This window comes from Narcine bancroftii, chromosome 1 (assembly GCF_036971445.1).
Source record: "Narcine bancroftii isolate sNarBan1 chromosome 1, sNarBan1.hap1, whole genome shotgun sequence".
Lineage (NCBI taxonomy): Eukaryota > Metazoa > Chordata > Chondrichthyes > Torpediniformes > Narcinidae > Narcine > Narcine bancroftii.
This window is the reverse complement of record NC_091469.1, coordinates 435,166,646-435,192,295: the sequence shown is the minus strand read 5'-3', so window position 1 is coordinate 435,192,295 and position 25,650 is coordinate 435,166,646. Positions and strand designations below refer to the sequence as shown.

The 25,650-nt window shown below is 38.4% G+C and overlaps 1 protein-coding gene across 4 annotated transcripts in view; it reads left to right on the top strand.

Annotated features, from left to right (window-relative positions):
* Positions 1-17,272, top strand: part of rundc3b (RUN domain containing 3b) — a 137,675-nt gene extending 120,403 nt beyond the window's left edge. For 2 of the 4 annotated variants that reach the window (XM_069914289.1, XM_069914293.1), the window contains 3 exons: positions 9,840-9,986; positions 12,198-12,316; positions 15,310-17,272. In XM_069914289.1, coding sequence (XP_069770390.1) covers positions 9,840-9,986; positions 12,198-12,316; positions 15,310-15,455 — 412 coding nt within the window. In that variant the 3' untranslated portion in view covers positions 15,456-17,272. Of the gene's footprint in view, positions 1-9,839; positions 9,987-12,197; positions 12,317-14,956; positions 15,033-15,309 lie in introns of all 4 variants that reach the window. The other 2 variants (XM_069914290.1, XM_069914291.1) reach the window with 2 other exon arrangements.
* Positions 17,273-25,650: the final 8,378 nt, after the last annotated feature.

Here is a 25,650-nt window from a genome sequence, read left to right as displayed (position 1 = left end):
TAGAACTTTGAATACCTATTCTATGCCATCCTTTGAAACCTACATTGAGCAAAGGCAATTGAAAAAGATGGTTATCTATAATTGGACTAGCCAGTGAAAAACCATTAACCCCGAATAATTTCTTAATTGAGCCTAAATTCTTAACCTATTACTCATTAATGGATTATGTGTCAATTTGGAAAAGGAAAATGTTTTTTTAAAAAAAGATCCTAAAATTGCCAACATAAAGTTTTTTTTTGAGAACTGCAAATCCATTTCTGCCCAAGAGGGGCGATTCACTGACTTATTGAAATATAATAATGAGTAAATTATGCACATTAATCACTCAATAATAAAAATCTAAAATCTGGAAGTGATAATTCTCCATTTAATGTGGCTTCATTTATATATGGTTCTTTTCCCCCTGCCATATATAAGTCATACCCACACTCCTGTTCGGCTCCGAATCATGGGTCTTCTACCGGCATCACCTACGGCTCCTAGAACGCTTCCACCAGCGTTGTCTCCGCTCCATCCTCAACATTCATTGGAGCGCTTTCATCCCTAACGTTGAAGTACTCGAGATGGCAGAGGTCGACAGCATCGAGTCCACACTGCTGAAGATCCAGCTGCGCTTGGTGGGTCATGTCTCCAGAATGGAGGACCATCGCCTTCCCAAGATCGTGTTATATGGCGAGCTCTCCACTGGCCACCGTGACAGAGGTGCACCAAAGAAAAGGTACAAGGACTGCCTAAAGAAATCTCTTGGTGCCTGCCACATTGACCACCGCCGGTGGGCTGATATCGCCTCAAACCGTGCATCTTGGCGCCTCACAGTTTGGCAGGCAGCAACCTCCTTTGAAGAAGACCGCAGAGCCCACCTCACTGACAAAAGGCAAAGGAGGAAAAACCCAACACCCAACCCCAACCAACCAATTTTCCCCTGCAACCGTTGCAACCGTGTCTGCCTGTTCCACATCAGACTTGTCAGCCACAAACGAGCCTGCAGCTGACGTGGACATTTACCCCCTCCATAAATCTTCGTCCGTGAAGCCAAGCCAAAGAAAAGAAAGATATAAGTAGAAATAGCTGAATCCAGCAAACTGAAAAAAGATTTGCGACATGATAGATTCTTACTTCTCCCCTTATCATAGCCAGTTAACAACTTTTTTTGGTCTGGATTCCTTCCCCAGCCAGAATTGTCTGAATTCTGAAATTTCCTGCTTTTGGCTTATTCTGCTTATTCTTTAAAGAAGGGCTCAGGCTCGAAACATTGGAAATATATCTTTGTCTCCTATGGACACTGAAAAACTGGCTGAATTCCATCAGCATTTCAGTGTGTTTTTACTAACCATTCCCTGTGTTCCTCAAGATTTTAAGCACTTTCTATAAGATGCCTTCACACTTACTTCTGTTAACGGGAGGCTAGCGCTGACATTTTTTAAATCATTTTGTTCCATTCGCAATATTTATTAACAAGAACACAATGGGAGGATGTCACCTGGCTTCTCAACCATTCTCCATCATTCAGTGTAATCATGGTTTATTTTCTCCAGATTTCTGCTCCTCTTCTGCACCAAATTCCCATAGCTCTGTCTTTAAACTTTATTAGCCGCAACTTCAAATACTTATTATGAGCTAACTTCCACAACTTGGAGGCGATAATTTTCAGAGATTTATTGCCCTCTGTAGTGAGAAACTAGTCTTTATTCAAAACAGCTCTTACCTATAAAAAGGGAAGTTTTTGGTTTCTTTTAAATTTTATTTTTCATTTGCATCAATATGTACATATAAATTCTTCATCATATAACAATATAATATAAAAACAATACAAAATGATATATTTTTTCTTTTTTATAAGCCCTCCCCGCCCCAGAAAAAGAAAAAACACCTGAATTTATTATCATTCACTATTCATATATTCCTAACATATTATTCTATCCTGTACATATTAATTGGGAGGAGTAGGTGTTTTGGACGATGTGGTTTCCAAATCATATAAAAATTATCAGGTTGATTCCTTAAATTATAAGTAATCTTTTCCAATGGTATACAGTTTTGAATTACAGTACGCCATCTATCCAACCTTATTTAATTATCTGACTTCCATGTTACTGCCATGCATTTCCGTGTCACCGCTATTGCTACAGTTAAAAATTTTCATTGATATTTGTCTAACTTCAATTTAGTATCAGTGTCCATATAAATCATCAAACAAAAATATTCTGGGAACTTTGGTATCTATCTCCATAATTTGTCCCAGTAATATATTCAAGTCTTACCCAAATTTTCCCACTTTATCACAAGACCAAACTGCATGTAATACGGTTCCTGTTTTTTTGTTACATCTGAAACATTTGTCAGAACAATTTGAATTGAATCCATGTAATTTATACGGAGTGTAGTATAATTGGTGTAAAAAAATTATATTGTACCATTTGATATCTAACATTAATTGTATTAGTTACACTCTCCTGGCACAATCTTGATGAAGCCTCATCATGAATTTGTATATTTAAATCTTTTTCCCATTTTTTTTTACTTAAATAGTTCCTTTTTCTGCATTGTCTTGTAATTGTATATACATATTAGTAATAAATTTCTCAATAAATGTATGAATTATTAAATACTCAAATGGGCTCGGTTCCAGAAGTCTAAAATTTGCACTTAATTTCTTTTTTATGTATGATTTTAGCTGATGGTATGAAAAAATAGTTTTATTTGGTATATTGTATTTCTATACCATTTGTTCAAAAGTCAAGAAAAAAAGAACCTAAGAAATAATCTTTTATCCTCTTTATCCCATCATTGTGTCAGATATCAAAGAAAGGATTAATTAAAGTAAAAGGAATATGTGGATTCTGCTTTAACATCATCTTAGTTGTTTGGTAGTTCTTAATTCTTCTTTGTACATGAATTTCATTCCATATCTTGAATAAATGTTTTAAAATTGGTACTCCTTTCCAAAGTTCCTTGTTCCATTTATACAAAAAATGTTCTGGATTAATTTCTCCTATGTTATTCATTTCAATATGTACCCACGCTGTCTTCTCCCTAATTTGATAACAAGAGGATAGAAATCTTAATTGAGCTGCTTTATAATAATTTTTTAAATTCGGCAACTGTAATCCTCCCTGATCAAGTTTCTAAGTTAATTTTTCCAAAGCTATCCTTGGTATTTTATCATGCTGAATAAATTTTCTTATACTTTTATTTAATTCTTGAAAAAAATTTGATGGTATAGGAATTGGTAACGACTGAAATAAACATTGCAACCTTGTAAAAATATTAATCTTTATACAATTTACCCTTCCTATTAATGTTATTGGTAAATCTTTCCATCTCTTTATATCTTTATTGATTTTTTTTGTAATGGTAGATAATTCAATTTAAATAAATAATTTAAATTTCTATCGATATTAATTCCTAAATATTTAATTTGTTTCCTTTTGCCACTTGAACTTCATTACCTGATTACTTAATGTATAGTCCCGATCATTCATAGGGATCACTTCACTCTTTCCTACATTGGCTTTAACCTGATATTCTTCTAATTGTACATTTATTTTATTCAATGGGGATATTTCTAGTTCTGTAAGATATAATATAACATCATATGCAAACAAGCTAATTTTATGTTCTTTATCTTTTATTGTAATCTCATGAACTCTTATCACTTCTGCCAATTGTTGTATAACCAATGCAAATCAAAAATGGTGATAATGAACATCCTTGTCTAGATGACGTTTCTAATGGAAAAGGTTGAGATATTTGCCTATTTTTGACCACCTTAGCTTTTGGATGATTATACAAAGCTCTTATCCAATTTATAAAATCATTTGGAATTCTGAAAAACATTCAATATTTTAAATAAAAAGTCCAATTCTAGTTTTCAAGTGCTTTTTCCGCATCTAAAGCTACCGCTACTGCTGGCATTTTTTTTCTTTCTGGGCTACATTTAATAAACATAAATTTAACTATATTGTCTGCAGATCTTCTATGTTTAATAAAGCCAGTCTGATCCATATTTATTAATTTAGGTAAATATTTAGTTAATCTGTTAGCTAATCTTTCTTTGGCTTGGCTTCGCGGACGAAGATTTATGGAGGGGGGTAAAAAGTCCACGTCAGCTGCAGGCTCGTTTGTGGCTGACAAGTCCGATGCGGGACAGGCAGACACGATTGCAGCGGTTGCAAGGGAAAATTGGTTGGTTGGGGTTGGGTGTTGGGTTTTTCCTCCTTTGCCTTTTGTCAGTGAGGTGGGCTCTGCGGTCTTCTTCAAAGGAGGTTGCTGCCCGCCAAACTGTGAGGCGCCAAGATGCACGGTTTGAGGCGTTATCAGCCCACTGGCGGTGGTCAATGTGGCAGGCACCAAGAGATTTCTTTAGGCAGTCCTTGTACCTTTTCTTTGGTGCACCTCTGTCACGGTGGCCGGTGGAGAGCTCGCCATATAACACGATCTCGGGAAGGCGATGGTCCTCCATTCTGGAGACGTGACCCATCCAGCGCAGCTGGATCTTCAGCAGCGTGGACTCGATGCTGTCGACCTCTGCCATCTCGAGTACTTCGACGTTAGGGGTGTAAGCGCTCCAATGGATGTTGAGGATGGAGCGGAGACAACGCTGGTGGAAGCGTTCTAGGAGCCGTAGGTGGTGCCGGTAGAGGACCCATGATTCGGAGCCGAACAGGAGTGTGGGTATGACAACGGCTCTGTATACGCTTATCTTTGTGAGGTCTTTCAGTTGGTTGTTTTTCCAGACTCTTTTGTGTAGTCTTCCAAAGGCACTATTTGCCTTGGCGAGTCTGTTGTCTATCTCATTGTCGATCCTTGCATCTGATGAAATGGTGCAGCCGAGATAGGTAAACTGGTTGACCGTTTTGAGTTTTGTGTGCCCGATGGAGATGTGGGGGGGCTGGTAGTCATGGTGGGGAGCTGGCTGATGGAGGACCTCAGTTTTCTTCAGGCTGACTTCCAGGCCAAACATTTTGGCAGTTTCCGCAAAGCAGGACGTCAAGCGCTGAAGAGCTGGCTCTGAATGGGCAACTAAAGCGGCATCATCTGCAAAGAGTAGTTCTCGGACAAGTTTCTCTTGTGTCTTGGTGTGAGCTTGCAGGCGCCTCAGATTGAAGAGACTGCCATCCGTGCGGTACCGGATGTAAACAGCGTCTTCATTGTTGGGGTCTTTCATGGCTTGGTTCAGCATCATGCTGAAGAAGATTGAAAAGAGGGTTGGTGCGAGAACACAGCCTTGCTTCACGCCATTGTTAATGGAGAAGGGTTCAGAGAGCTCATTGCTGTATCTGACCCGACCTTGTTGGTTTTCGTGCAGTTGGATAATCATGTTGAGGAACTTTGGGGGACATCCGATGCACTCTAGTATTTGCCAAAGCCCTTTCCTGCTCACGGTGTCTCAGTCCAAGATTCCGCCCTGCTCCAGCTCCCTCAACAGCCCCTAAGGCTAGAGCTGGATGAGGTTCCCACCCTGGATGAGACATATAAGGCAATCGAACAACTGAAAAGTGGCAAAGCAGCAGGTATGGATGGAATCCCCCCAGAAGTCTGGAAGGCTGGCGGCAAAACTCTGCATGCCAAACTGCATGAGTTTTTCAAGCTTTGTTGGGACCAAGGTAAACTGCCTCAGGATCTTCGTGATGCCACCATCATCACCCTGTACAAAAACAAAGGCGAGAAATCAGACTGCTCAAACTACAGGGGAATCACGTTGCTCTCCATTGCAGGCAAAATCTTCGCTAGGATTCTACTAAATAGAATAATACCTAGTGTCGCCGAGAATATTCTCCCAGAATCACAGTGCGGCTTTCGCGCAAACAGAGGAACCACTGACATGGTCTTTGCCCTCAGACAGCTCCAAAAAAAGTGCAGAGAACAAAACAAAGGACTCTACATCACCTTTGTTGACCTCACCAAAGCCTTCGACACCGTGTTAGCTAATAATTTGGATACAATTGTATAATCTGTATTTAATAATGATAACAGTCTAGAAGAGGATGGTAATAAAGGATCGTTCCCTTTTTTGGAATAACTGTTATTAATCCTGTTTTAAAAGATTCTGCTAAGTCATTAAATTCCAACATTTGATCCAAAAGTCCCATTAAAAACAGGAATTAACAACTCTTTAAATTCTGTATAAAACTCTGGAGAGAAACCGTCCTCTCCCAGAGCCTTATTATTTGGAAAATACATCAAAATATCATATACTTCAACATTGGTAAAGGAATTGAATAATTTCATTTTTTTCATCAACTTTTAATTTTGGCAATGTAACTTGTGATAGATATTCAACTATTTTTCCTCATCCTTTAAAGATTCAGACTGATATAATTGTTTATAAAAATTCCTAAAATCATCATTAATTTCTTGCATTTTATATGTAATTTCACCAGATTCTCTTTTTGTTGCTATTATTGTTCTTGATAATTGCTCCACTTTGAATTGCCATGATAAAACTTTATGGGCTCTATCACCTAATTCATAATATTTCTGTCCTGTGTTTAGTACATCTCTTTCTACTTTTTAAGATTGTATTAAGTTTTAATTATTTTGATTCCAGTAATCATTGTTTCACTTCATTTTTATGAACATGCAATTCTTTTTCTAAATACAAAATATCTTTGTCTAATTGATCTACTTCTTTCATATATTCCTTCTTTATTTCAGATGTGTAACTTATTATTTGTCCTCTTAAATAGGCTTTCATAGAGTCACATATAATAAATTTATTTGCTGCTGAGTGTTCATTAATTTCTAGAAAAAAAATTGTTGTTTCATAAATTCACAAAAGACCTTCCTCTTTAAAACAACTGTATTAAATCTCCATCTATAACCTACATTTTGTTCTTCTTCCAATGCAATTGACATCACTAAGGGTGAATGATCTGATAATATTCTTGCTTAATATTCAATCTTTTGAACTCTAGCTTGTAGAGACTAAAAACATATCAATACATGAATACGTCTTGTGTCTAAAAGAATAAAAAGAATAGTCCCTATCATCAGGATAAATTTTCCTCCAATAATCAACAAGTCTCATCTCATTCAATAAATCTGTCACAATTTTAACTACTTTATTTTTAAGAATATTTCCACCTGATCTATCTAGTTTGGAATCAAATGTAAAATTAAAATATCCACCCATTATTATTTTCCCCAGGCACTTGATAATTACATAAAAATATCTTGTATAAATTTCCTATCATCCATATTTGGTGCATATAAATTCATTAATGTCCAATATTTTGAATAAATTTGACAATTAATTATTATATATCTCCCTGCTTTATCTATAGTTGTATCCAATATTTTAAATGATATTTTTTTATTTATTAATATAACTACTCCTCTGGCTTTGGAATTAAATGAAGGAGCCAATACAGATCCAACTGAATCTCTTTTTAACTTCGCATGTTCTATATCAGTCAAATGAGTTTCCTGCAAAAAGCTGTCTACTTTAATCTTTTTCATATAATTTAACTTTTTTTCATTTTATTGTATTCTAAATTCCATTAATATTAAAACTAATAAAATTCAATTTTCCTGCCATTAAGTACCGATATTAAATCTTCTGTCCCTTTCCCACTTCTCTTACTTCCAGTAAAATAACAAACATATGTTACAATAATCTTAGTCAATCCAGGCGTAAAGTAAGAAAAGTAAAGAAATAAAAACTAGAAAAGAACTCCCCCCCCCCCCCCACCCAAGGCACATAATATGGTTGTATCTCTATTCCCCTGATCTATTCGGGATCCGATCCAAATCACATTCATGCACATCTCTTCGCAGTGGTTAGGCTCATGGTCCCCACTAACTCGCTCGATATACCAAGCAATCCCTTATTCTATTTTTATCATAGATTCTAATTCTCCTATAGATCTTTTAAAAAATAAATAGATCACTTAAAGGTTAAACCCTCCTTCCCTTAAACTCTCTCGAAATATTACTTTTTTTCCCCCAGTCACAGCAAAGCTTTTTCCATCTGATAATACATTCAAGTATCAGCATCCACCTATCTTGCTTTTTTCAGGCATTGAATCGGCATCCACCTTTGCTTCATTAGGTTCTGTGAAAACCTACTTCTCCCTTCTGGAACAAAGACCTTCAAAACTGCCGGATACCTTAAGACAAAGGCATAACCTTTCTTCCATAACACATTTTTAACTGCATTGAATTCTTTCTCTTTTTCAGCAACTCAAAACTTGTATCAAAATCTTATTCCCATTATAAATTATGGGTAATTGTCGTTCTTTTGCTTGTGTCACCGCCAGCTCTAAAATCTTCTCTCGTACTTTCTATCAAAGGAATCTGACTAGTATTGGGTGCGGCTTCTTGTCCACCTATCACTTTGGACGCGATGCTCTATGAACTCTATCAATTTCACTGTCTCCTTTAAATTCAGTCACTCCCAAAGATTGTGGAATCCAAAGCTGTAAAAAAAAAAATTAATTTCTTGTCCTTCATCACCTTCTTTAAGTCCAATAATCTTTATCTTGTTTCTTCTGCTGGAGTTCTCTAAAATGTCTATTTTCTCCATTAAATGATCTTTTGTTGCAGCTGCTTCTGCTTGTGCCACTTTCATTTGCTCCTTAATGCCTTGAATTTCAAATTCATTACCTTTAATTTTCTCATCCACAAGTTCAAATCTTTTATCCACCTGCTGCATCATTTTCTCAACTTTCTCCTTAAAGAACTTGTTTTCAGCTACAATCTCTCCATATCTTTTCATTTCTGCCATTATAAACTTTCTACCTTGTTGGGAAGATTCCATGTATTTTTTCATTTCTGCTGCAGAAATAAATGATTTAATTTTCTCCAGCTGTGTGGCCTTGGGACTTTGAGTAAACAAAAACTCCTCGAAATTCCTCTTCTTGCTCATTGGAGATGGAAGTCTGTCTTTTTTTTTAAAAAGTTGCTTATTTTCTTTTGTGCTCTGCGCATGCGTGACTCCTTACCCACGCTCAGAGTCACATCTTCACCCGAGTCGGGTGGCCATTGCTGGAGAGACCCTGTACTGTAGATTCCAAGATCTCCCCGGCTCCTGGCTTATCTCTCCTGGGCAGTACCTTTCACACAGTTCCTGGATCCTTCCTCAAGGTAGGCCTTTCGTCCTTATCTCAATCTTTTTCTTGCTCAATTTCTTGTACTGTAATGGCTGACTTTTCTTTCTTTAGTGCCATTTTAAAATGTTCTGCAGGTCTTCCAACACATCTATTTTTATTTTGCTATCTTTTTTGACTCTTATTTTCAACTTTTTCCGAGGAGAGTAGGGATTTGCAGTCTATCCCCACGTCATCATATGGCACACCCCCAAGGGAAGTTTTTGTTTGACTGTAGTGTAAATAGTCCACAAGAATTTAATTGAATATACTGTAATTCCATTAGCATGTTAAGACTTTGGTGATTTGATATTATTTGTCTAGATATTAAAAGGAAATACAATAACATTTGGGTTGTAAGTTAATGGAATGGTGTAAATTGACCTTAGGTGAGTGTTGGAATTTGGTGGGAGATTGTGGGAATATAGGGTGTACAAAATGGAATAAGTGAAAGTGGATGTGGACTCTGGGCCCAATGGCCTGTTTCCATTGCTGTCTGTCTATCGTTCCAACTATATGATGGAAAATGTTTGATGAGGCAATATGATTGTAAATTGCAGTTCTGGGGTAAAAATCATTTCAAGTTTTATTTTCCCTCACTAGTTATTAAAGCAGGATTTAAAAAAAAAGGGGTGTTACTAAAAATAGAATGGAATTGTATAATAGGAGCTACGTGCTGCTGGGCATAATTTTGGACTCTTGGTGGACTCATTTTCTCACTAAAATCACACTGCACACCTTTTCTTACAGAGCAGTTTTAAAAAATAATGATTTGAGATCAAGACAAGAATTAACAGCACACCTTACGAATCAGTGGCCTTCCCCAGGAGCTTTGGATGCAGACGCTGTTGCTTTAGATACACTTCTGTACAGAAAGCAGTGTGGACAGTGGGATGAGTAGGTTCACATTTCAATTATTTTTAAAGTTATGGTTGTCCAGTAATACCAATTTCTCAACTATTTATCAATCTATCATCCTTGTGAGTATTTGGTTCACCCAGGCTTAGCAGGTCTCAGGACCAAGAACTGGAAAATTAGGATAGCTTATATCAGTACACAGACTGGTGATCCACAGGGCCTGCTTCTGTGCTCTTACCCTGGTCACTGTCATTTTTATTTGTTTTTATGATTGAAAGTGTGAGGAGGGATAGATTATTTCTGAAACCATCACACGCAATGTGATTGAGTGATTTTGATCTGAGATTTTTCAGGACTGGAGATCAGAGACCATGGAGGTAGATTCTATCTCCCCAGGAAGAAATGTCAAATATGAGAGGACATAGCTTTAAGGTGAGAGAGGGAAAGTCCAAAGGAGATTTGAGAGGCAAGTTTTCTTTTACAGAATGGTAGGTACCTGGAATGCATGCATGACACAGGACAGGCAGGAGAGAGAGTGCTACAGACTGCATGCATAGATGGGGTGAGCCAAAGGATCTATTCCTGTGTGGTATTGCTCAATGATCTGATTAGAGGGATTAATCAGGACTTTCAGGGTATGAGGTGGGATGATATTACAAATTTAAGGGGAAAGGTTACATTTGCTATCTGAGTGTACAGAGGTTGGAGGCAAGCACATTTTGAGGGAGTGGAGTGATGGAAGGAGAGGATACAATAGCCAAGGACTACTATCAATAATATTATCTGAGATGGGGCTGCAAAGGGAAATTGGGTGATTAATAAAGTGGGGAAATGCTCAAAGAGGCATGAGCTGGGTCTCATAGTAAGATGGCTTTGGAGTCGACCTAAAGTTAGACAAGAGAATGATGTGCTTATGGTAAGGATTGAGAACAACAGTAGGAGGCTAGCCAAATGGGAGAGAACAAGAACCAAAGGAAACTGTCTAGATGGTCTCAAAATTAATAACAAAAAATCTATCAGTTCTTCATCTTTATGAAGGAGACCAAACTAGGAGTTTAAGATTATTATTTGAATTGTGTCATTTATGAATTCTAGGGACAGCTTAGCATAACTAATTTTGGCAGATGAGTGAATCTAGCGGATCATTCCATCCTGCCAGTGAATGGCTAACGAGGTTACCTTTTATATTCATTTGAAACTGTGTTCCTTGAAGTTAAAAGTGTAAAATTCAAGGCTTAATAGTGGTGAGAGAAATAATGAAAGAAAGCATGAGCAGTAAACATGAATGATGGAATGGTTGATCAATAGAGAAGAGAAATTCAGAACCTAGGGTTAGACGGTAAATGTATAAGTGACTGGGGAGGAACTTTTGCAGGGGTGATATCAATGAAAGTATGGTTTGGAAAAGGAATAGTGAAGAGAATGGTTCATGAAGTTCACATCTATAAATGAGTTTAAAAAAGGCTTTGAGTGACAAGATCAGGGGGCAGGTTCATGAGTATTTACTATTAGGAAGACCAGGTAGAAAATCATTTTCACAAAGTGAACAAAAGGGAGTTGAAATCACTACAGAATAATTTGGTATAGAAACTGAGTGAAGAAAACTGAAGGTATCAGGTAAGAATTTGTATTTCTGACTTCTAATTGTTGGTCAGAAATAATCAATCATATTTGAGTTAGAATTAATTTATATTTCTATCTCAAGATGTGATTTCTATCTTGGTGGTTGATGATAGTATTTCCACCCTATGATGCCAAAATATCAATTTTTTTGTGAAAATCAAAATTTAATGGCTAATATTTACCAAAATCCATGGAGGTGGGTTGTGCAAGTCATAAGTGGCCATTTTATACTCAATCTGATCTTTGCTTTCAGAATTTGTTGATAATTGATGAACTTTCATGTTTGATAATTTTGCAACTTGAAACTTTTTCATTGCATTTGCAGTTAACTAAGGACAACCATGTAAAAAGGGATTCACAGTGTTTGAGGCAAATGGAAGTAAATGCAAAGAAATATAAACATCTTAGGAGGAGGCTGATAAATTCTGAAATAAGTGCTATTGTTCCCAAATGCATCTTACCTAGTTATGAATATTTGACATTTGAAATCTTTACATGCTTTTGCAGTACATTTTAATGCTATTATATACAATAAATGTAATTTAATATCTGGACCATGCACTTCATGCCTACCTTCATGTAGGGTCTTGTTCTGATTTCAACATGTTGCGGTGATTTATTTTGCAGGCACAGCTTTCAAAGCTTGGAGCAGCTCTCGGCAGAGATCAGTCTTTCTTCAACTTCATTAGATCCATTGCAACCACAGAAAGAGCGTGAGGGGAGACATGAAAACTCAAAAAGTGATGGTAAAAGTTTTTATATATAAAAGTGGTGCACTGACCCGTAATCACTATGTCATTGATTCCTGCATCCAAACGTTAGCTGTGTGGTGATAAACTTGCTGGCATTCAGTTTGTACAGTATATTCATAATTTTGTTTCTAAGAAGCATAATATAAAATGTTGGATTGCACAAACTGAAACAGATTTACAGGGCCATCCATAATGTTTGGAACAAAGATGCTTTTTTCCTTTAATTGCCCCTGTGCTCCACAGTTTTAAATTTGGAATCACACAATTCACATGTGATTAAAGTGCCCATTCCAGATTTTATTCAAGTTTATTTATATTCATTTTGGTCTGACCATGTAGAAATTATTGTCTCAGAGTCTCTAAGTTTGTAGTTGAGGAGCTGATGGTGGAGGGGTAGCAACGGTTCCTGAACCTGGTGGTATGTGTCTTGTAGCACCTAAACCTCTTACCTGATGGCAGCAGGGAGAACAGAGCATGTCCTGGGTGGTGCGAATCCTCGACAATTGTTGCTGCTCTCCAACAGCAGCATTCCATGTAGATTTTCTCGATGGTTAGGAGAGTTATGCCTGTGATATTCTAGGCTTTGTGCAATACCTTTTGCAGGCCTTTCTGCTCAGAGGTATTGGTGACCCTATATGAGACCATGATGCAGCTGGTTAGCACACTTTCTAGTACACATCTGTTGAAGTTTGTCAAGGTTTACGATATCATATCAAACCTCCGCAATGTTGGCTCTTCCCACAAATGAAGCCTGACTTGTTGAATATTTCCAGCAGTTTTGGAGTTTGTTTTGTAGATCTTGCGGCTGATTGAATCTGTGCCAGCTCTTCACAACACCAATTCAGTTAAAGTGACATCTCCTCACATTTTCCCATGATCCTAAAAGTTCTTCCCCTTCAGAAATTTACCCTGTTGCTTTGTAATGTTAAAATGGAACCTCCTCCACAACTAAAGATGTGCAGTGTGGACGTGTTTTCTTCAGTATTACATCCACGTGTTGGGACCAGGAAAGTTCCTCTGAGATCGTAACTCTCAAGAATTTAAATTTACTCACCTTCTCCACTCTGATTTCCTCCAATAATCACTGTATTGTACACCTCTATTTTCTCTTCCTAAAGTCCACAATCAGCTCTGCTTTTGGTGACACTGAGTTTGAGGTAGTTGTTGGTACACCATTCATTCGAGTTTTCAATCTCCCTTATGTGTGCTGACTTACGGCCCTTTTTATACTGCCTCACTATTGTGGTATTGTAATTGTAAATGGTGTTATTTTTGTACCAAGCCACACAATATTTGGTGTAAAGTGAGTAGAGCAGGGGGCTAAGAACACAGTCCTGTGATGCTCCATTACTGATGGAGATTGTGGAGAGTATGTTCTTGCCGATCTTCACTGCAGTCTGGAGGTGGGGAAATCCAGGAACCCCACAGTGTACTTGGAGGAGAAGTCTTGGAATCTGCTGATCAATTTTAAGGGGATGATGGTGTAGAATGTTGAAATCCAGTTGATAAAAGCATCCTGATGTATGCGTCTTTGCTGTCTAGAGTTTGTGTGGATCATTGAGATGGAATCTGCCATAGACCTGTTGCTGATATGCTTCTGTATCTTGTATCTGTTTAGCTGAAGCAAGAATTTTGGTACAGTGCCTATGTTGTTCTGTGTATGATTTCTTTATGCCTTTCTTCACTTGCTAGCAAATCAGGAAAGCCCATTTATTACAGTTACCCACCCATACCACCTCCCCCTCCCCCCACCACCAGCTTTTGTTGCTCGATGAGAGTGGTATTAAGTGGCCTGCCTCCTTCACTCCTGCAGTGTGGGTGGGTGTGTGGTAAGGTTGTTTCAACATCACAGCTGGACAGAATATGCCAGAATAATGGCACAGTGATAGAATTGTGAATCCAAGTGCATTGCAGTAGACTGGTGAATGCGTTACTGGTCTAGTAAGTTGGAGTCCTGATTCAGGTAAATTGTTTTGAATGAAAATATATAAAATCACAGACGGTGGAAATCAGAAATGTAAAGAGAAAATGTTGAAAACATTCAGCGGATCAGATTTGTCGAGCACAATTTCCTATTTATAAAAATGTAGGTTGATGCTATCCAATTGTTTTTTTTTAGTCTGGAAGGTTAATGGTGTATTTGGGTGGCGTGGGCTGGAAGGGCCTGTTACCATACTGTATACATATCTAAATCCCATGCTGTTATAAGGAGTTGTACACTCTTCCCATGTATGTGTGGGTTTTCCCAAGGGGCTCCAGTTTCCACCCACCATTCAAAACGTCCTGGGAGTGTAGGTTAATTGGGTGTAAATTGGGCTGCATGGACTGTCTTGGATGATCTGTTACTGTGCTGTATGTCTATATTAAAAAAAATGTCAGACTAACTAGTATGTTGTTCACTGTTTGCTCTCTCCCTTCCTCAATAACTTGGTTACATTCACAACCTTCCAATCAATGGGAATCATTGCAGAATTAGTAGAATTTTAGGTGACCATCTATGTATTCATTACCTCCTAAACTTCCATCTTCAAAACTCCAGGAAACAGATAATTTAGTCTTCAGAAATTTTCCTTTCAGACTCGTTAATTTACCCATTTTCTTTTTGACTAATGCTGATTTCTTTGACCTCTTCAGTCACACTGCACCCACACGCCATCCCAAGTCTTCAGTCGTGGAGGCAGATTCCATTTTAACATTACAAAGCAACAGGGTAAGTTTCTGAAGGGGAAGAACTTGCAGGATTATGGGAAAAAGGTGAGGAGATGGCACTAACTGAATTGGTGTTGTGAAGAGCCGGCACAGATTCAATCAGCCACAAGGCCTGCAAAACAAACTCCAAAACTGCTGGAAATACTCGACAAGTCAGGCTTCATCTGTGGGAAGAGAGTCAACATTGTTTTATATGAACATGGTTTCATTTCCTTCACAATTAATCAAAATGTGCTTGAATTTTCTCTAATTGTAAAATATTTTATTTTAATTTGTAGGGAAGGAGGACACTCCCTCATTAATAGGTCTATGTGGATCCCTGACCTCTATGACAAGCTACAAATCTCTTACAAGCTTGAAATCGAGTGAATGCCTTGCAAGTCCAAATGTTGAAGTTAACAGCCCAGGACTCGCTCCATTTTAGGAATATATTATCATCCAAGACAGAGTGAACTTGATATCTTGTTATGCACTGAAGTGACATCCCAATCATTCAACAAATCCTGACGACTTGAGACAATTTTATTTAAACAGAAAACCAACTGAAAATGCACTGCTGCTCTGTTTTGTGATACCATAAACCATCTGTGAAAGATGATGATGGCCACTTCACGCAGAATGCTTTACTTGAATGTGTTTGGTTCAGGAATTATTCTGGATTAGTTGCTCTGGAGCAAAAAAAACTTCTGCGGGTCAGACAGCATCTGTGAAGGCAAAGGGATGGTCAATTTTTTGGGCTGAAACTCTGCTTGAAATGTTGACCATCCCTTTGCCTCGACAATGGCTACCCAACCTGCTGAGCTCCTCCAGTGTCTCAGTTTTGCTCTAGATTCCAGCATCTCCGTCCTTTAAGCCGATATGTCAGCTTTGCAGGTGGCCTTGTTTTTTATCCACTACCTAGACTATCTGCTTCAAGTTGTCTTCTGTCGAAGTATTATTTGTGCATTACTGGAGTTACTTTGCAGAGATCCCAAACAATAGGTTTGTGAAAGAGGGTATTAAAAGATCCAATTAATTTCATTACTTGCCTGAAGTTTGGCTACTTTTACTGGAGATTTTAAAGTGCAATTTTTTTTTGTTCTAATGAAGTTTGCAGATTTCTCAGAATACTTCATTTTGAAGAATTTCCATCTAGCTTCTTGCATTCTAACTGCTTGGATCAAAGCCATTTACCACAGATGCAAGTGAAGGAGATGCCTAAATGTTGTTTTGAATTATTTGATTAAGTTGAAGTGAGATACTTTTGACATACTGTCAGGGCTGGTTATCAATGTTTATGTAAATTTTTAGATGCTTCTTTCAAAAGAAAGTCAATGGCAGTAAACATTATTTGGTAGTGTTCTTGATTGTTCTGTAGTTGCCAAATAGTGGTGTGCTCACATTTTCCAGGGCCTGTCCATTTATTTGCAGTGGGAACAAGTACTGGTTGATGAACCAATCTTGCACTAGTTCTAATGTGACGTATCATATTGTAATTGTCTAATTTCAGTGTGTAATACTGTTTCTAACATTTCCTTGCACCAGAGAAAGAAAAGGGAACCTGAATTTGGCAACTTTAATAATGATAATGTTTTGAAACAAATTGAACAAAATTATGAATTCAACACTTATGAATTGGTTTCAGCCAATTTAAAAAAAAATGTATTTATAAAAAAAACATTGCCACCAATGGAGAGGACACATGAAATAATAGATTGTGAACAAATCTTATTTGTAACCTGTAAGTAGGTATGATTTTTTTTCTCCTATGTCTTTCAGTTTTAAATTGAAGGCTATATATTCAACGTCATTAATATCTTTGATTTTCTACAAAAACATGCCCACTGTCAATATCTGTATTTTATTCTACGTGGCTTTCTCACAATGATTTCTCAGTTTAAATTGTTTACACACAAGATTAATCACACAGGCATGTGGTGGGCAGGTCCTTTTGCTTTTATTTAAAATAATTGACAAAATCACCTCACCCTATTTTTAATGTTTACATTTAAATATACTTACGTTTGTCATTGGCATTTTATTTGGTACTGAACTGGCATTAAACTCATATTAAGTTGCTGGTAATGTGTACTGCATGGTAAGCTTTTCTATTAACAGCATTGTATGTTCTCACGATATTTACTTTTTTCAATCTTGTCTAAATAAGAAAAAAAGCAATCCCAAACCAATAATCTTAATTTTTGTCTTATAATTTATGTGAATCTTAGTAACTGCATGTATAATAAAACGGAAACAAAGTTCTGCTGCTTGGTCTTTCTGGATTGATTGATAAATCTTTTGACTTCATCTCTAATTTGAAAATTATTTATCCTTGATTTTGTACATCTCAAGAGATGTGAATGGACTAATTGGCCAAGAATTGTGAGTAAGTAGTAATGGAAGGACATTTATTGTTTATTAGACCTGCCCACAGACTGTCTCCGGCACAAAGCTCTCTCATTTCTTTCAAGAGATGACTTAGAGTAGGGCAGCAAGATTAATTCTCAAAACAATGACACTTCAGGATCCTGAGAGTTGTGGATATATTAAAAAATTGAACTTGTGTAAAATTATCCACAGGAAGCAAAAATGAGAAAAATATGATGTTGAAATAAGAAAAAGAATTTTGTTTTTCCATTTTTGCAGAAGGTACATTAAATTCATCGTACTCTCAATGAAGGAGAAGAGTATAAACCTTCAGGATGGCCAAACTCTTTTGCAACATTTTTGAAGTATATTCATTAATGTAAGGCAGAAAATTCCCCAACTTGTTCACAACCTCCCATAACTGCTTTGACGCAACCTCACAATTTCATAACCGCTAAGAAACATTAATAGTCAAATTGCAAAACACAATCTGCTAGAGGAACTCAGTGGGTCAAACAGTCACAGTGAGAGAAAAAAGAAATGTAAATGTTTCAGGTTTGAATTTTTCAAGACTGAAAGTGCAGAGGGAAGATGGTAGTACAATTAGGTCAATTCCTTGTCTCTCATTGATGCAGCTTGACCTGCTGAGTTCCAACAATAGATTGTATTTTGCTCCAGATTCCAGTATCAGGCGTCTCTTGCATGTCCACAACAATCAAACTGGTTTTGTTCAAGTGAGGGGATGGACTCAACAAGACAAGATGTGCAACAGAATGACATACAATGATGCTTGTCTATGACAAATTGACTAAGAAAATGAAAATAATGAGAAAATAGAACAATGATACAATTGTAGTTCCTGAAAATCTGAAAAATACTTCAAATATTCAGAAATTATTCACATAAAATTATTGAAATCAATATTTGGTCTTGAGACCTGTATAAGAATTGTTCTAACCATAAGTACAATGTACACATGCCCTTAAATTCTTGTTGTAGTCACACATACATGCACCAACATAAATAGGTTAAATTAAATTGCAAGAATAGGCCATGAAACAAAGGTAATAAAATATAAAAGAATAGATAAATACTCACAGTTGAAGTTCATGCCAATGTTTCAGTAGTGTAGACAAATTTTTTGGTTGACCCAGAGCAGTTTATGGGTAGAGTTGGTTATTGCAGAGAGGTTCAAAATCCAGATACCTGTTGGGGAGAAAAGTTTATGAACCTAGAGGTTGAGGTCTTCAGCCTTCTGCCTGAAGGTAGGATTGATAGGAGGTTGTAACCAGTGTGATGGGGGTCCTTTATGATATTAGCTGTCACTTTGAAGCACGTAAGATGCATTCAATGGAAGGTAGGCAGTCACCCTTGGTATACTTGGCAAGGTTTGCCACTTTCTACAGCCTTTTGAATTGCTGGGTACTCAAGTTGCCAAACCTGTCTTGATGCAACCAATAGGAATACATTTGAGTGTTTGATATGTGCCTTATCTCCTCAGACTATGAAAGAAGATATGTTGTGCCTTTTCAATGGCTGTCATAATGTGTTGGGTCCAGAAGAGATTCTCTAATATGTGAATTCCCAGGAATTCAGAAGATACTAACCCTCTCTGCTGCCAATAAAGGCAAGTGAATGTTTCTTCAGCCTTCCATCCTTAAAATCCACAATAATTTCTTTGGTCTTGCTGATATTGAGAGCAAGATTGTTGTTCTGGCATCACAAAGCAGATTCTCGATCTCTATCTTGTATTCTGACTCATCATTACCTGTTATTCAGCCATAAATGGTGGTGTTGACAGCAAATATATAGATCACATTGGAGCCAAACTCGATTATGCAATGACTTTACAGATGCTCCTCTACTTATGTGATGGGTCAACTTATGATCTTTCAAAATTACAACATTCACTGCATGATGGTGTTGGTGTGACTGCTATTGTTTATCACGCAACAGCTGATGGATGCTTTGGCTGGTGCTATATTTTATGATTAAAAATTGTTTTTTCAGTGTGGAAAAAGTATTCAACATTTAATTATAAAATAGGCTTTGTTTTAGATAATTTTTTCCCAGCTGTGGGCTATGGTAAGTGATCTGAGCAGATTTAAGGTGGGCTAGGCTATGTTGTTCAGTATGTGTGATATGTATTTTTTTTTTAACTTGCAATTTATCCACTTACGATGGGACAATTGGCACATGACCCCATCATAAGTCGAGGAGCACCTGTACAGGGAAAAGATCATAACTCTGACCATGTTGATGGTCAGTGAGGAGGCAGTCCTGTGCCCAATCTACATTGATTGGAGTCTGTAAAGTGCTTAGTCATGATGAGGTGTTGAGAGAAAGCATTTATATCCTCATTGATTGAACGGAGGTGGAGAGGGTTAGAACCTTTAGGTTGCTTGGAGTCCATATTTCATATCTCTTGGATCCAGCACATCAAGGCAACCATGAAGAATGCACATCAATGCCTCTACTTTCTAAGATGTTGGAGATTTAGCATGTCACAGGATTCTCTATCAAACTTCTACAGGTGCATTGTGGTAATTATACTGACTGGTTGCATCACAGTCCAGGTACACTGAAGGCTCCAGAAAGTAGCCAACCTAGCAAGGTCCATCACAGGCTCTAACCTCTTAACCACTGAATACACCTATGAGGCATTGCCTCAAGAAGGCAGCTAACATCACAAAGAACCCCCATCACCCTCCTCTTCCGGCTACCTTTGAGCAGAAGGTATAGAAGCCTGAAGAACAGCCTCAAGAACAGTTTCTTTCCAATTGCGATGGCTCTTGAACCTGTTGCTATAATCATCATGGACTGCTCCAACACCACAAAAGAACTGTCCGCACTGTTTCAGACACTTTATAGCATTTGGATAACTAAATAATTACTATCTATCTTGAATTTATTGTCCTTTTTTTAATTTTATCCATATTATTGCTGTTTGGCTGAACAAGAATTTCAGTGCAAATGTATTTTGTACAATGTGTATGACAATAATCTTATCGTTCTGAGTTTACATTGAGCTTAATTGAAACAATGTAAGATACCAACAACAGAGAGAGTGAGATGGAGATGTACAAGTAACTGGAAACTTAAGGTCACTCTTGGAAACTGTATATGGGTTAATTAATCTACATTTGGTTTCTCCAGTGTTTTGGAGACTATGTTGTAAGCATTAAATTCAGTACATTAGATTGGAAGTAAAAATGAATCATTGCTTCACCTCAGCAGGGGAGGAAGATTGCTATTGCATCTTCTCTAGTTTCACAGGAAAGTGTTGTGGGAAGCAAACAGATTGTTACTGAAGATGGACTAATGAACTGGAGAATTGGAAGAAATATAGAAGGGAGGAGGGACAGGTATGTGTTATGTTGGTATCACATTGAAGGTAGCAAAAATTGGAGGATGCATTGCTCAAAGTGATGGCTAGTGAGGTGAAAGATGAGGACAGAATCAGAATTTATTGTCATTAACATGTTAAAGTTTTTTGTTTAGTTGCAGTTTCACATTGCAAACATTTATTACATTTTAAATTGTTGACCTACAGGATGGTAACTGGCCCTTTCACGATCTCATGCCATCTAATTATATCCAATTGATCTACAACTCACAGTACCTTTTGAAGGATGGGAGTAAACTGCATCCCCTCGGAAAAAAAAATACCCATGCAGTCACAGGGAGAACGTATAAACTCATTGCAGAAACCTGGTCCCAATCGCAGGTGCAGTAACATCATTGCGTTAACCACTGTAATGGAGGATTTAGACCAGCTGATGCAAGAAGGGGTGCAGTTGCATCAGAAGACATAATCTAAATTCCACCATGGGGCCCAGGGATGCATATGATCAGTAGACATAATCTAATTTACATCATGAGGCCCAGACATGCAGTTGTCTTTTGTTGGTCGCAGACTGTCAGGAGACCTTGAAGATAATTAAATCATTTATTCAAAGAGATAAGCTATGAGTAAACAATTTTTTGGGTAATATAAGCCATGGCCTCACTGCTGAAGTGGAGACTCTCCGAGAAGTGGCAACATCTCTCAGCAAGAAGAAGAACTTCTAGATTCCAACCAATGTCCCGGTTGAGGTGGAGAAGCCCAGACAACCTACTACAAGTGTGCAGTCGTTGCCTCGCTTTGGCAGTTGGGACCACCAGTCCAGGCATTGATAAGTATAATTGGGAAGGGCTTGCATATTGTAGTTTGAATTCAGCTTTAGATTTAGTAATAAAGACTTGTATAAACTGAAGTGCTCTCGGTGTGTGTGCCTGTTTTCTTTCGGTAGCTCAAACACTGTGACCAATCTAAAATGAACAAAGTGAGAGGTACAAGTTTACCCAGGACAACCACTAACTATGCAGCCCGCATTTGTATAAACCAAATTTCAAAATAAATTAAAAAATAGAACAAGGAAAAGACTAAGTGAGGTAGTGTCTGTGGTTCATTGTAGCAGAGTAAAGAGGGTGTGGGGGTCCTTGAGGATAAAGCCTGCTTTCTTTAGACACCACTGCTTGTAGATGTCCTTGGTAGAGTGAATGTTGCCTGTGATTTTGCAGACCAAGTTAACAACCCTCTGGAGTTTTTCCTGCCCTGCGCATTGGCACCACCATACTTGACAGTGATGCAACCAGTAAGATTGCTCTCCATGGTACATCTGTCAAAATTTGCAAATCTTCAGTGACATTCCAAATCTCCCCAAACTCCCTCACAATGTATAGGTGCTGGTGAGCCTTCTTCATAATTGCATTTGCATGGAGGCTTAGGATGTAGACACCCAGGAATTTGAAGTTCTTGATCCTCTCCATGGTTGACCCCTTGATGAGAACTGGCTCATGTTCTCCTGATTTCATCCTGAAGTCCATAATCATCTCCTTGGTTTTGCCAATGTTGAGTGAAAGGTTGTTGTTGTGACACCACTCAACTTGCTGATCTATCTCCCTCCTATATGCTTCTTCATTGTTGTCTGCAATTCTGCTGAAAACCCTGGAGTCATTGGCAAATTTGTAGAAAGCATTTGAATTGTGATCAGCCACACAGTCATGGGAGTAGGACAATGGCCTAAGCACACATCCTTGAGGTTGGCTTGTGTTGACCGTCAGTGAGGAGGAGACGCTGTTTCGAATTCACACTGACTGACCAAAGGGACCTTATCCTTACTAAGGTTGAGAAAGAGAGAATAAGAGCAGAAATGCAGGAATCTTTCAACTACAATAGAGGTGTAACTGGACTATTGTAGCCTATAATTCCCCTCTCCCACAAGTGAGCCTTCTTCTCATTTAAGATCAAGGTAAGTTCTTGACTACTAAATGGGAAGGGGACATTGTCAATTGTGGATAATGATTTAAAATCTCAAATCACACAATAGACTTCAGATGGTGAAATCTGGAACAACAAGTAATCACCTGGAGGAAATCAATGGGTTAAAAAAAAATAGGACCATCAAAATTTCCAGCCAGAAAAATTGTCATGATCTTTGAAGGATTTTAGCCAGAAATATCAACACTTCTTTTCCTCCCACTGATCCTGCTCAACATGCTGAGTTCCTCCAGCAGATTGAATGTTGCTTTTTCAGATGCAGAAAGGTAGAAGACTGAAGGAGGTCCTGGCATTTATGATGGAGGAAAAGCCATTTTTGGATCAGCAGCCCTTTGATTTCAATACTTTATGGATCGAGCTGATTTACATATTTTCGATAGTTTAAATGCTTTGACCATGAGATAACTTTTAAAAACTTTGACAAAGGTGAGAATGAAGTTTCTCCAATTTTCAGTGGTATTTGCAGCCACTCAGGACATTTCTGCTGATGGCTAAATAGTTCATTTGAGTCAGATAGGCTGTCACTATTTGGAGTTGGTAAGTTCGTCAAGGCATCATAAGACTTGGGTGAATAATTAGACCATTCAGCCCATCAAGTCTGCTCTGCCATTCAGATCATGGTTGGTGTTATTTTCCTTTCAACCCTATTTTCGGGCCTTCTCCCCATAACTTTTGACACCCTTATGAATGAAGGACCCATTAACCTCTGCTTTAAATATACCCAATGGTGTGGCCTCTGCAGATGTTTTCAACAAATTCCACAGATTTGCAACCCTGACTGCAGAAACTTCTTGTTCCCCTTCTAAATAGACATTATTTTATTCTGTTTGAGTGCCATCTGGTCCTAGACTCTCCCACTGTCGGAAACATATTTTCCACATTCACTCTATCTGGCCATTTCAATATTTGCCTCATTCTCTAAGTTCCAGTGAGAAAAGATCCAGAGTCGTCACATGCTTCTCATACCCTCTCATCCGCAGGATTATTCTCATAAACCTCCCATGGATTTTATCCAACACCAGTATGCTCTTAGACGTCGGGCCTAAAACTGCTTCTAATATTCCAAATGTAGTCTGACCAATACCTTGTTAAGACACAGCATTACATCTTTGCCTTTATATTTCTAATCCTCTCAAAATGAACATGAGCTTCCATACTATTAAATCCACCTGAACATTATTTTTCAGGACCTCCACCTTCTAAATAGTCGATTTCTTCTACCAAAATCCATGACCATGCTCTTCCTGTACGGTATTCCATCTGCCACTTCTGTGCCTATGCTCCTAATCTATCCAAGTTCCTCTGTCGACTCTCTACATCACACATGTCAAACTCAGGCCCGCGGGCCAAATTTGGCCCGTGATATAATTATATTTGGCCTGCAAGATCATATCAAATATGTATTAGAGCTGGCCCGCTACCGCCGCGCTAGTATAGCGCATGCACAGCTAATACTACAAATCCCAGAATGCTTTGCAAATGTGTTGGCGCCGGCCCGTCAGCCCGCTAATCGCCCCCACCTCCTCTCTTTACTTTCATTGGCATCTGCGACCTGTCGCCTAACTCACATGTAATAAACCCCTTATGAAAAATGGCCAAATGAAAGACAGAAAACAGGACCTTTCAAGACAGATGGGAGGCAGACTATATGTTCATCATTTTAAAAGACAAACCTGTTTGTCATTGAAGCAAGTTGTTATTTTTTTGACTTGTTGGCTTAAAAAAAGGAGCTTAAAGGCTATAGAGAAACTGCCAAAATGTTTGGCCTGGAAGTCAGCCTGAAGAAAACTGAGGTCCTCCATCAGCCAGCTCCCCACCATGACTACCAGCCCCCCCACATCTCCATCGGGCACACAAAACTCAAAACGGTCAACCAGTTTACCTATCTCGGCTGCACCATTTCATCAGATGCAAGGATCGACAATGAGATAGACAACAGACTCGCCAAGGCAAATAGCGCCTTTGGAAGACTACACAAAAGAGTCTGGAAAAACAACCAACTGAAAAACCTCACAAAGATAAGCGTATACAGAGCCGTTGTCATACCCACACTCCTGTTCGGCTCCGAATCATGGGTCCTCTACCGGCACCACCTACGGCTCCTAGAACGCTTCCACCAGCGTTGTCTCCGCTCCATCCTCAACATCCATTGGAGCGCTCACACCCCTAACGTTGAGGTACTCGAGATGGCAGAGGTCGACAGCATCGAGTCCACGCTGCTGAAGATCCAGCTGCGCTGGATGGGTCACGTCTCCAGAATGGAGGACCATCGCCTTCCCAAGATCTTATTATATGGCGAGCTCTCCACTGGCCACCGTGACAGAGGTGCACCAAAGAAAAGGTACAAGGACTGCCTAAAGAAATCTCTTGGTGCCTGCCACATTGACCACCGCCAGTGGGCTGATAACGCCTCAAACCGTGCATCTTGGCGCCTCACAGTTTGGCGGGCAGCAGCCTCCTTTGAAGAAGACCGCAGAGCCCACCTCACTGACAAAAGGCAAAGGAGGAAAAACCCAACACCCAACCCCAACCAACCAATTTTCCCTTGCAACCGCTGCAATCGTGTCTGCCTGTCCCGCATCGGACTGGTCAGCCACAAACGAGCCTGCAGCTGACGTGGACTTTTTACCCCCTCCATAAATCTTCGTCCGCGAAGCCAAGCCAAAGAAGAAAAGAAAAAGATTTATTGAATATTTTATTTCTCATTTGTTAATGCTTCTTCTGGAAAGAGTTTAACCAAAACTATCATTAAACATTTATTTTAATATGAAAAAATTAACATTACATATGTTGAAAGAAGAGAAAACATGCAGATGTTGTTGAAAATTTTCAATAAATATTTAGTTTGGCCCACGACTTAGTCCAAGTTTTTAATTTTGGCACTCTGTGAATTTGAGTTTGACACCCCTGCTCCACATCCTCAACCCTACACACCCCTCCACCTATTTTC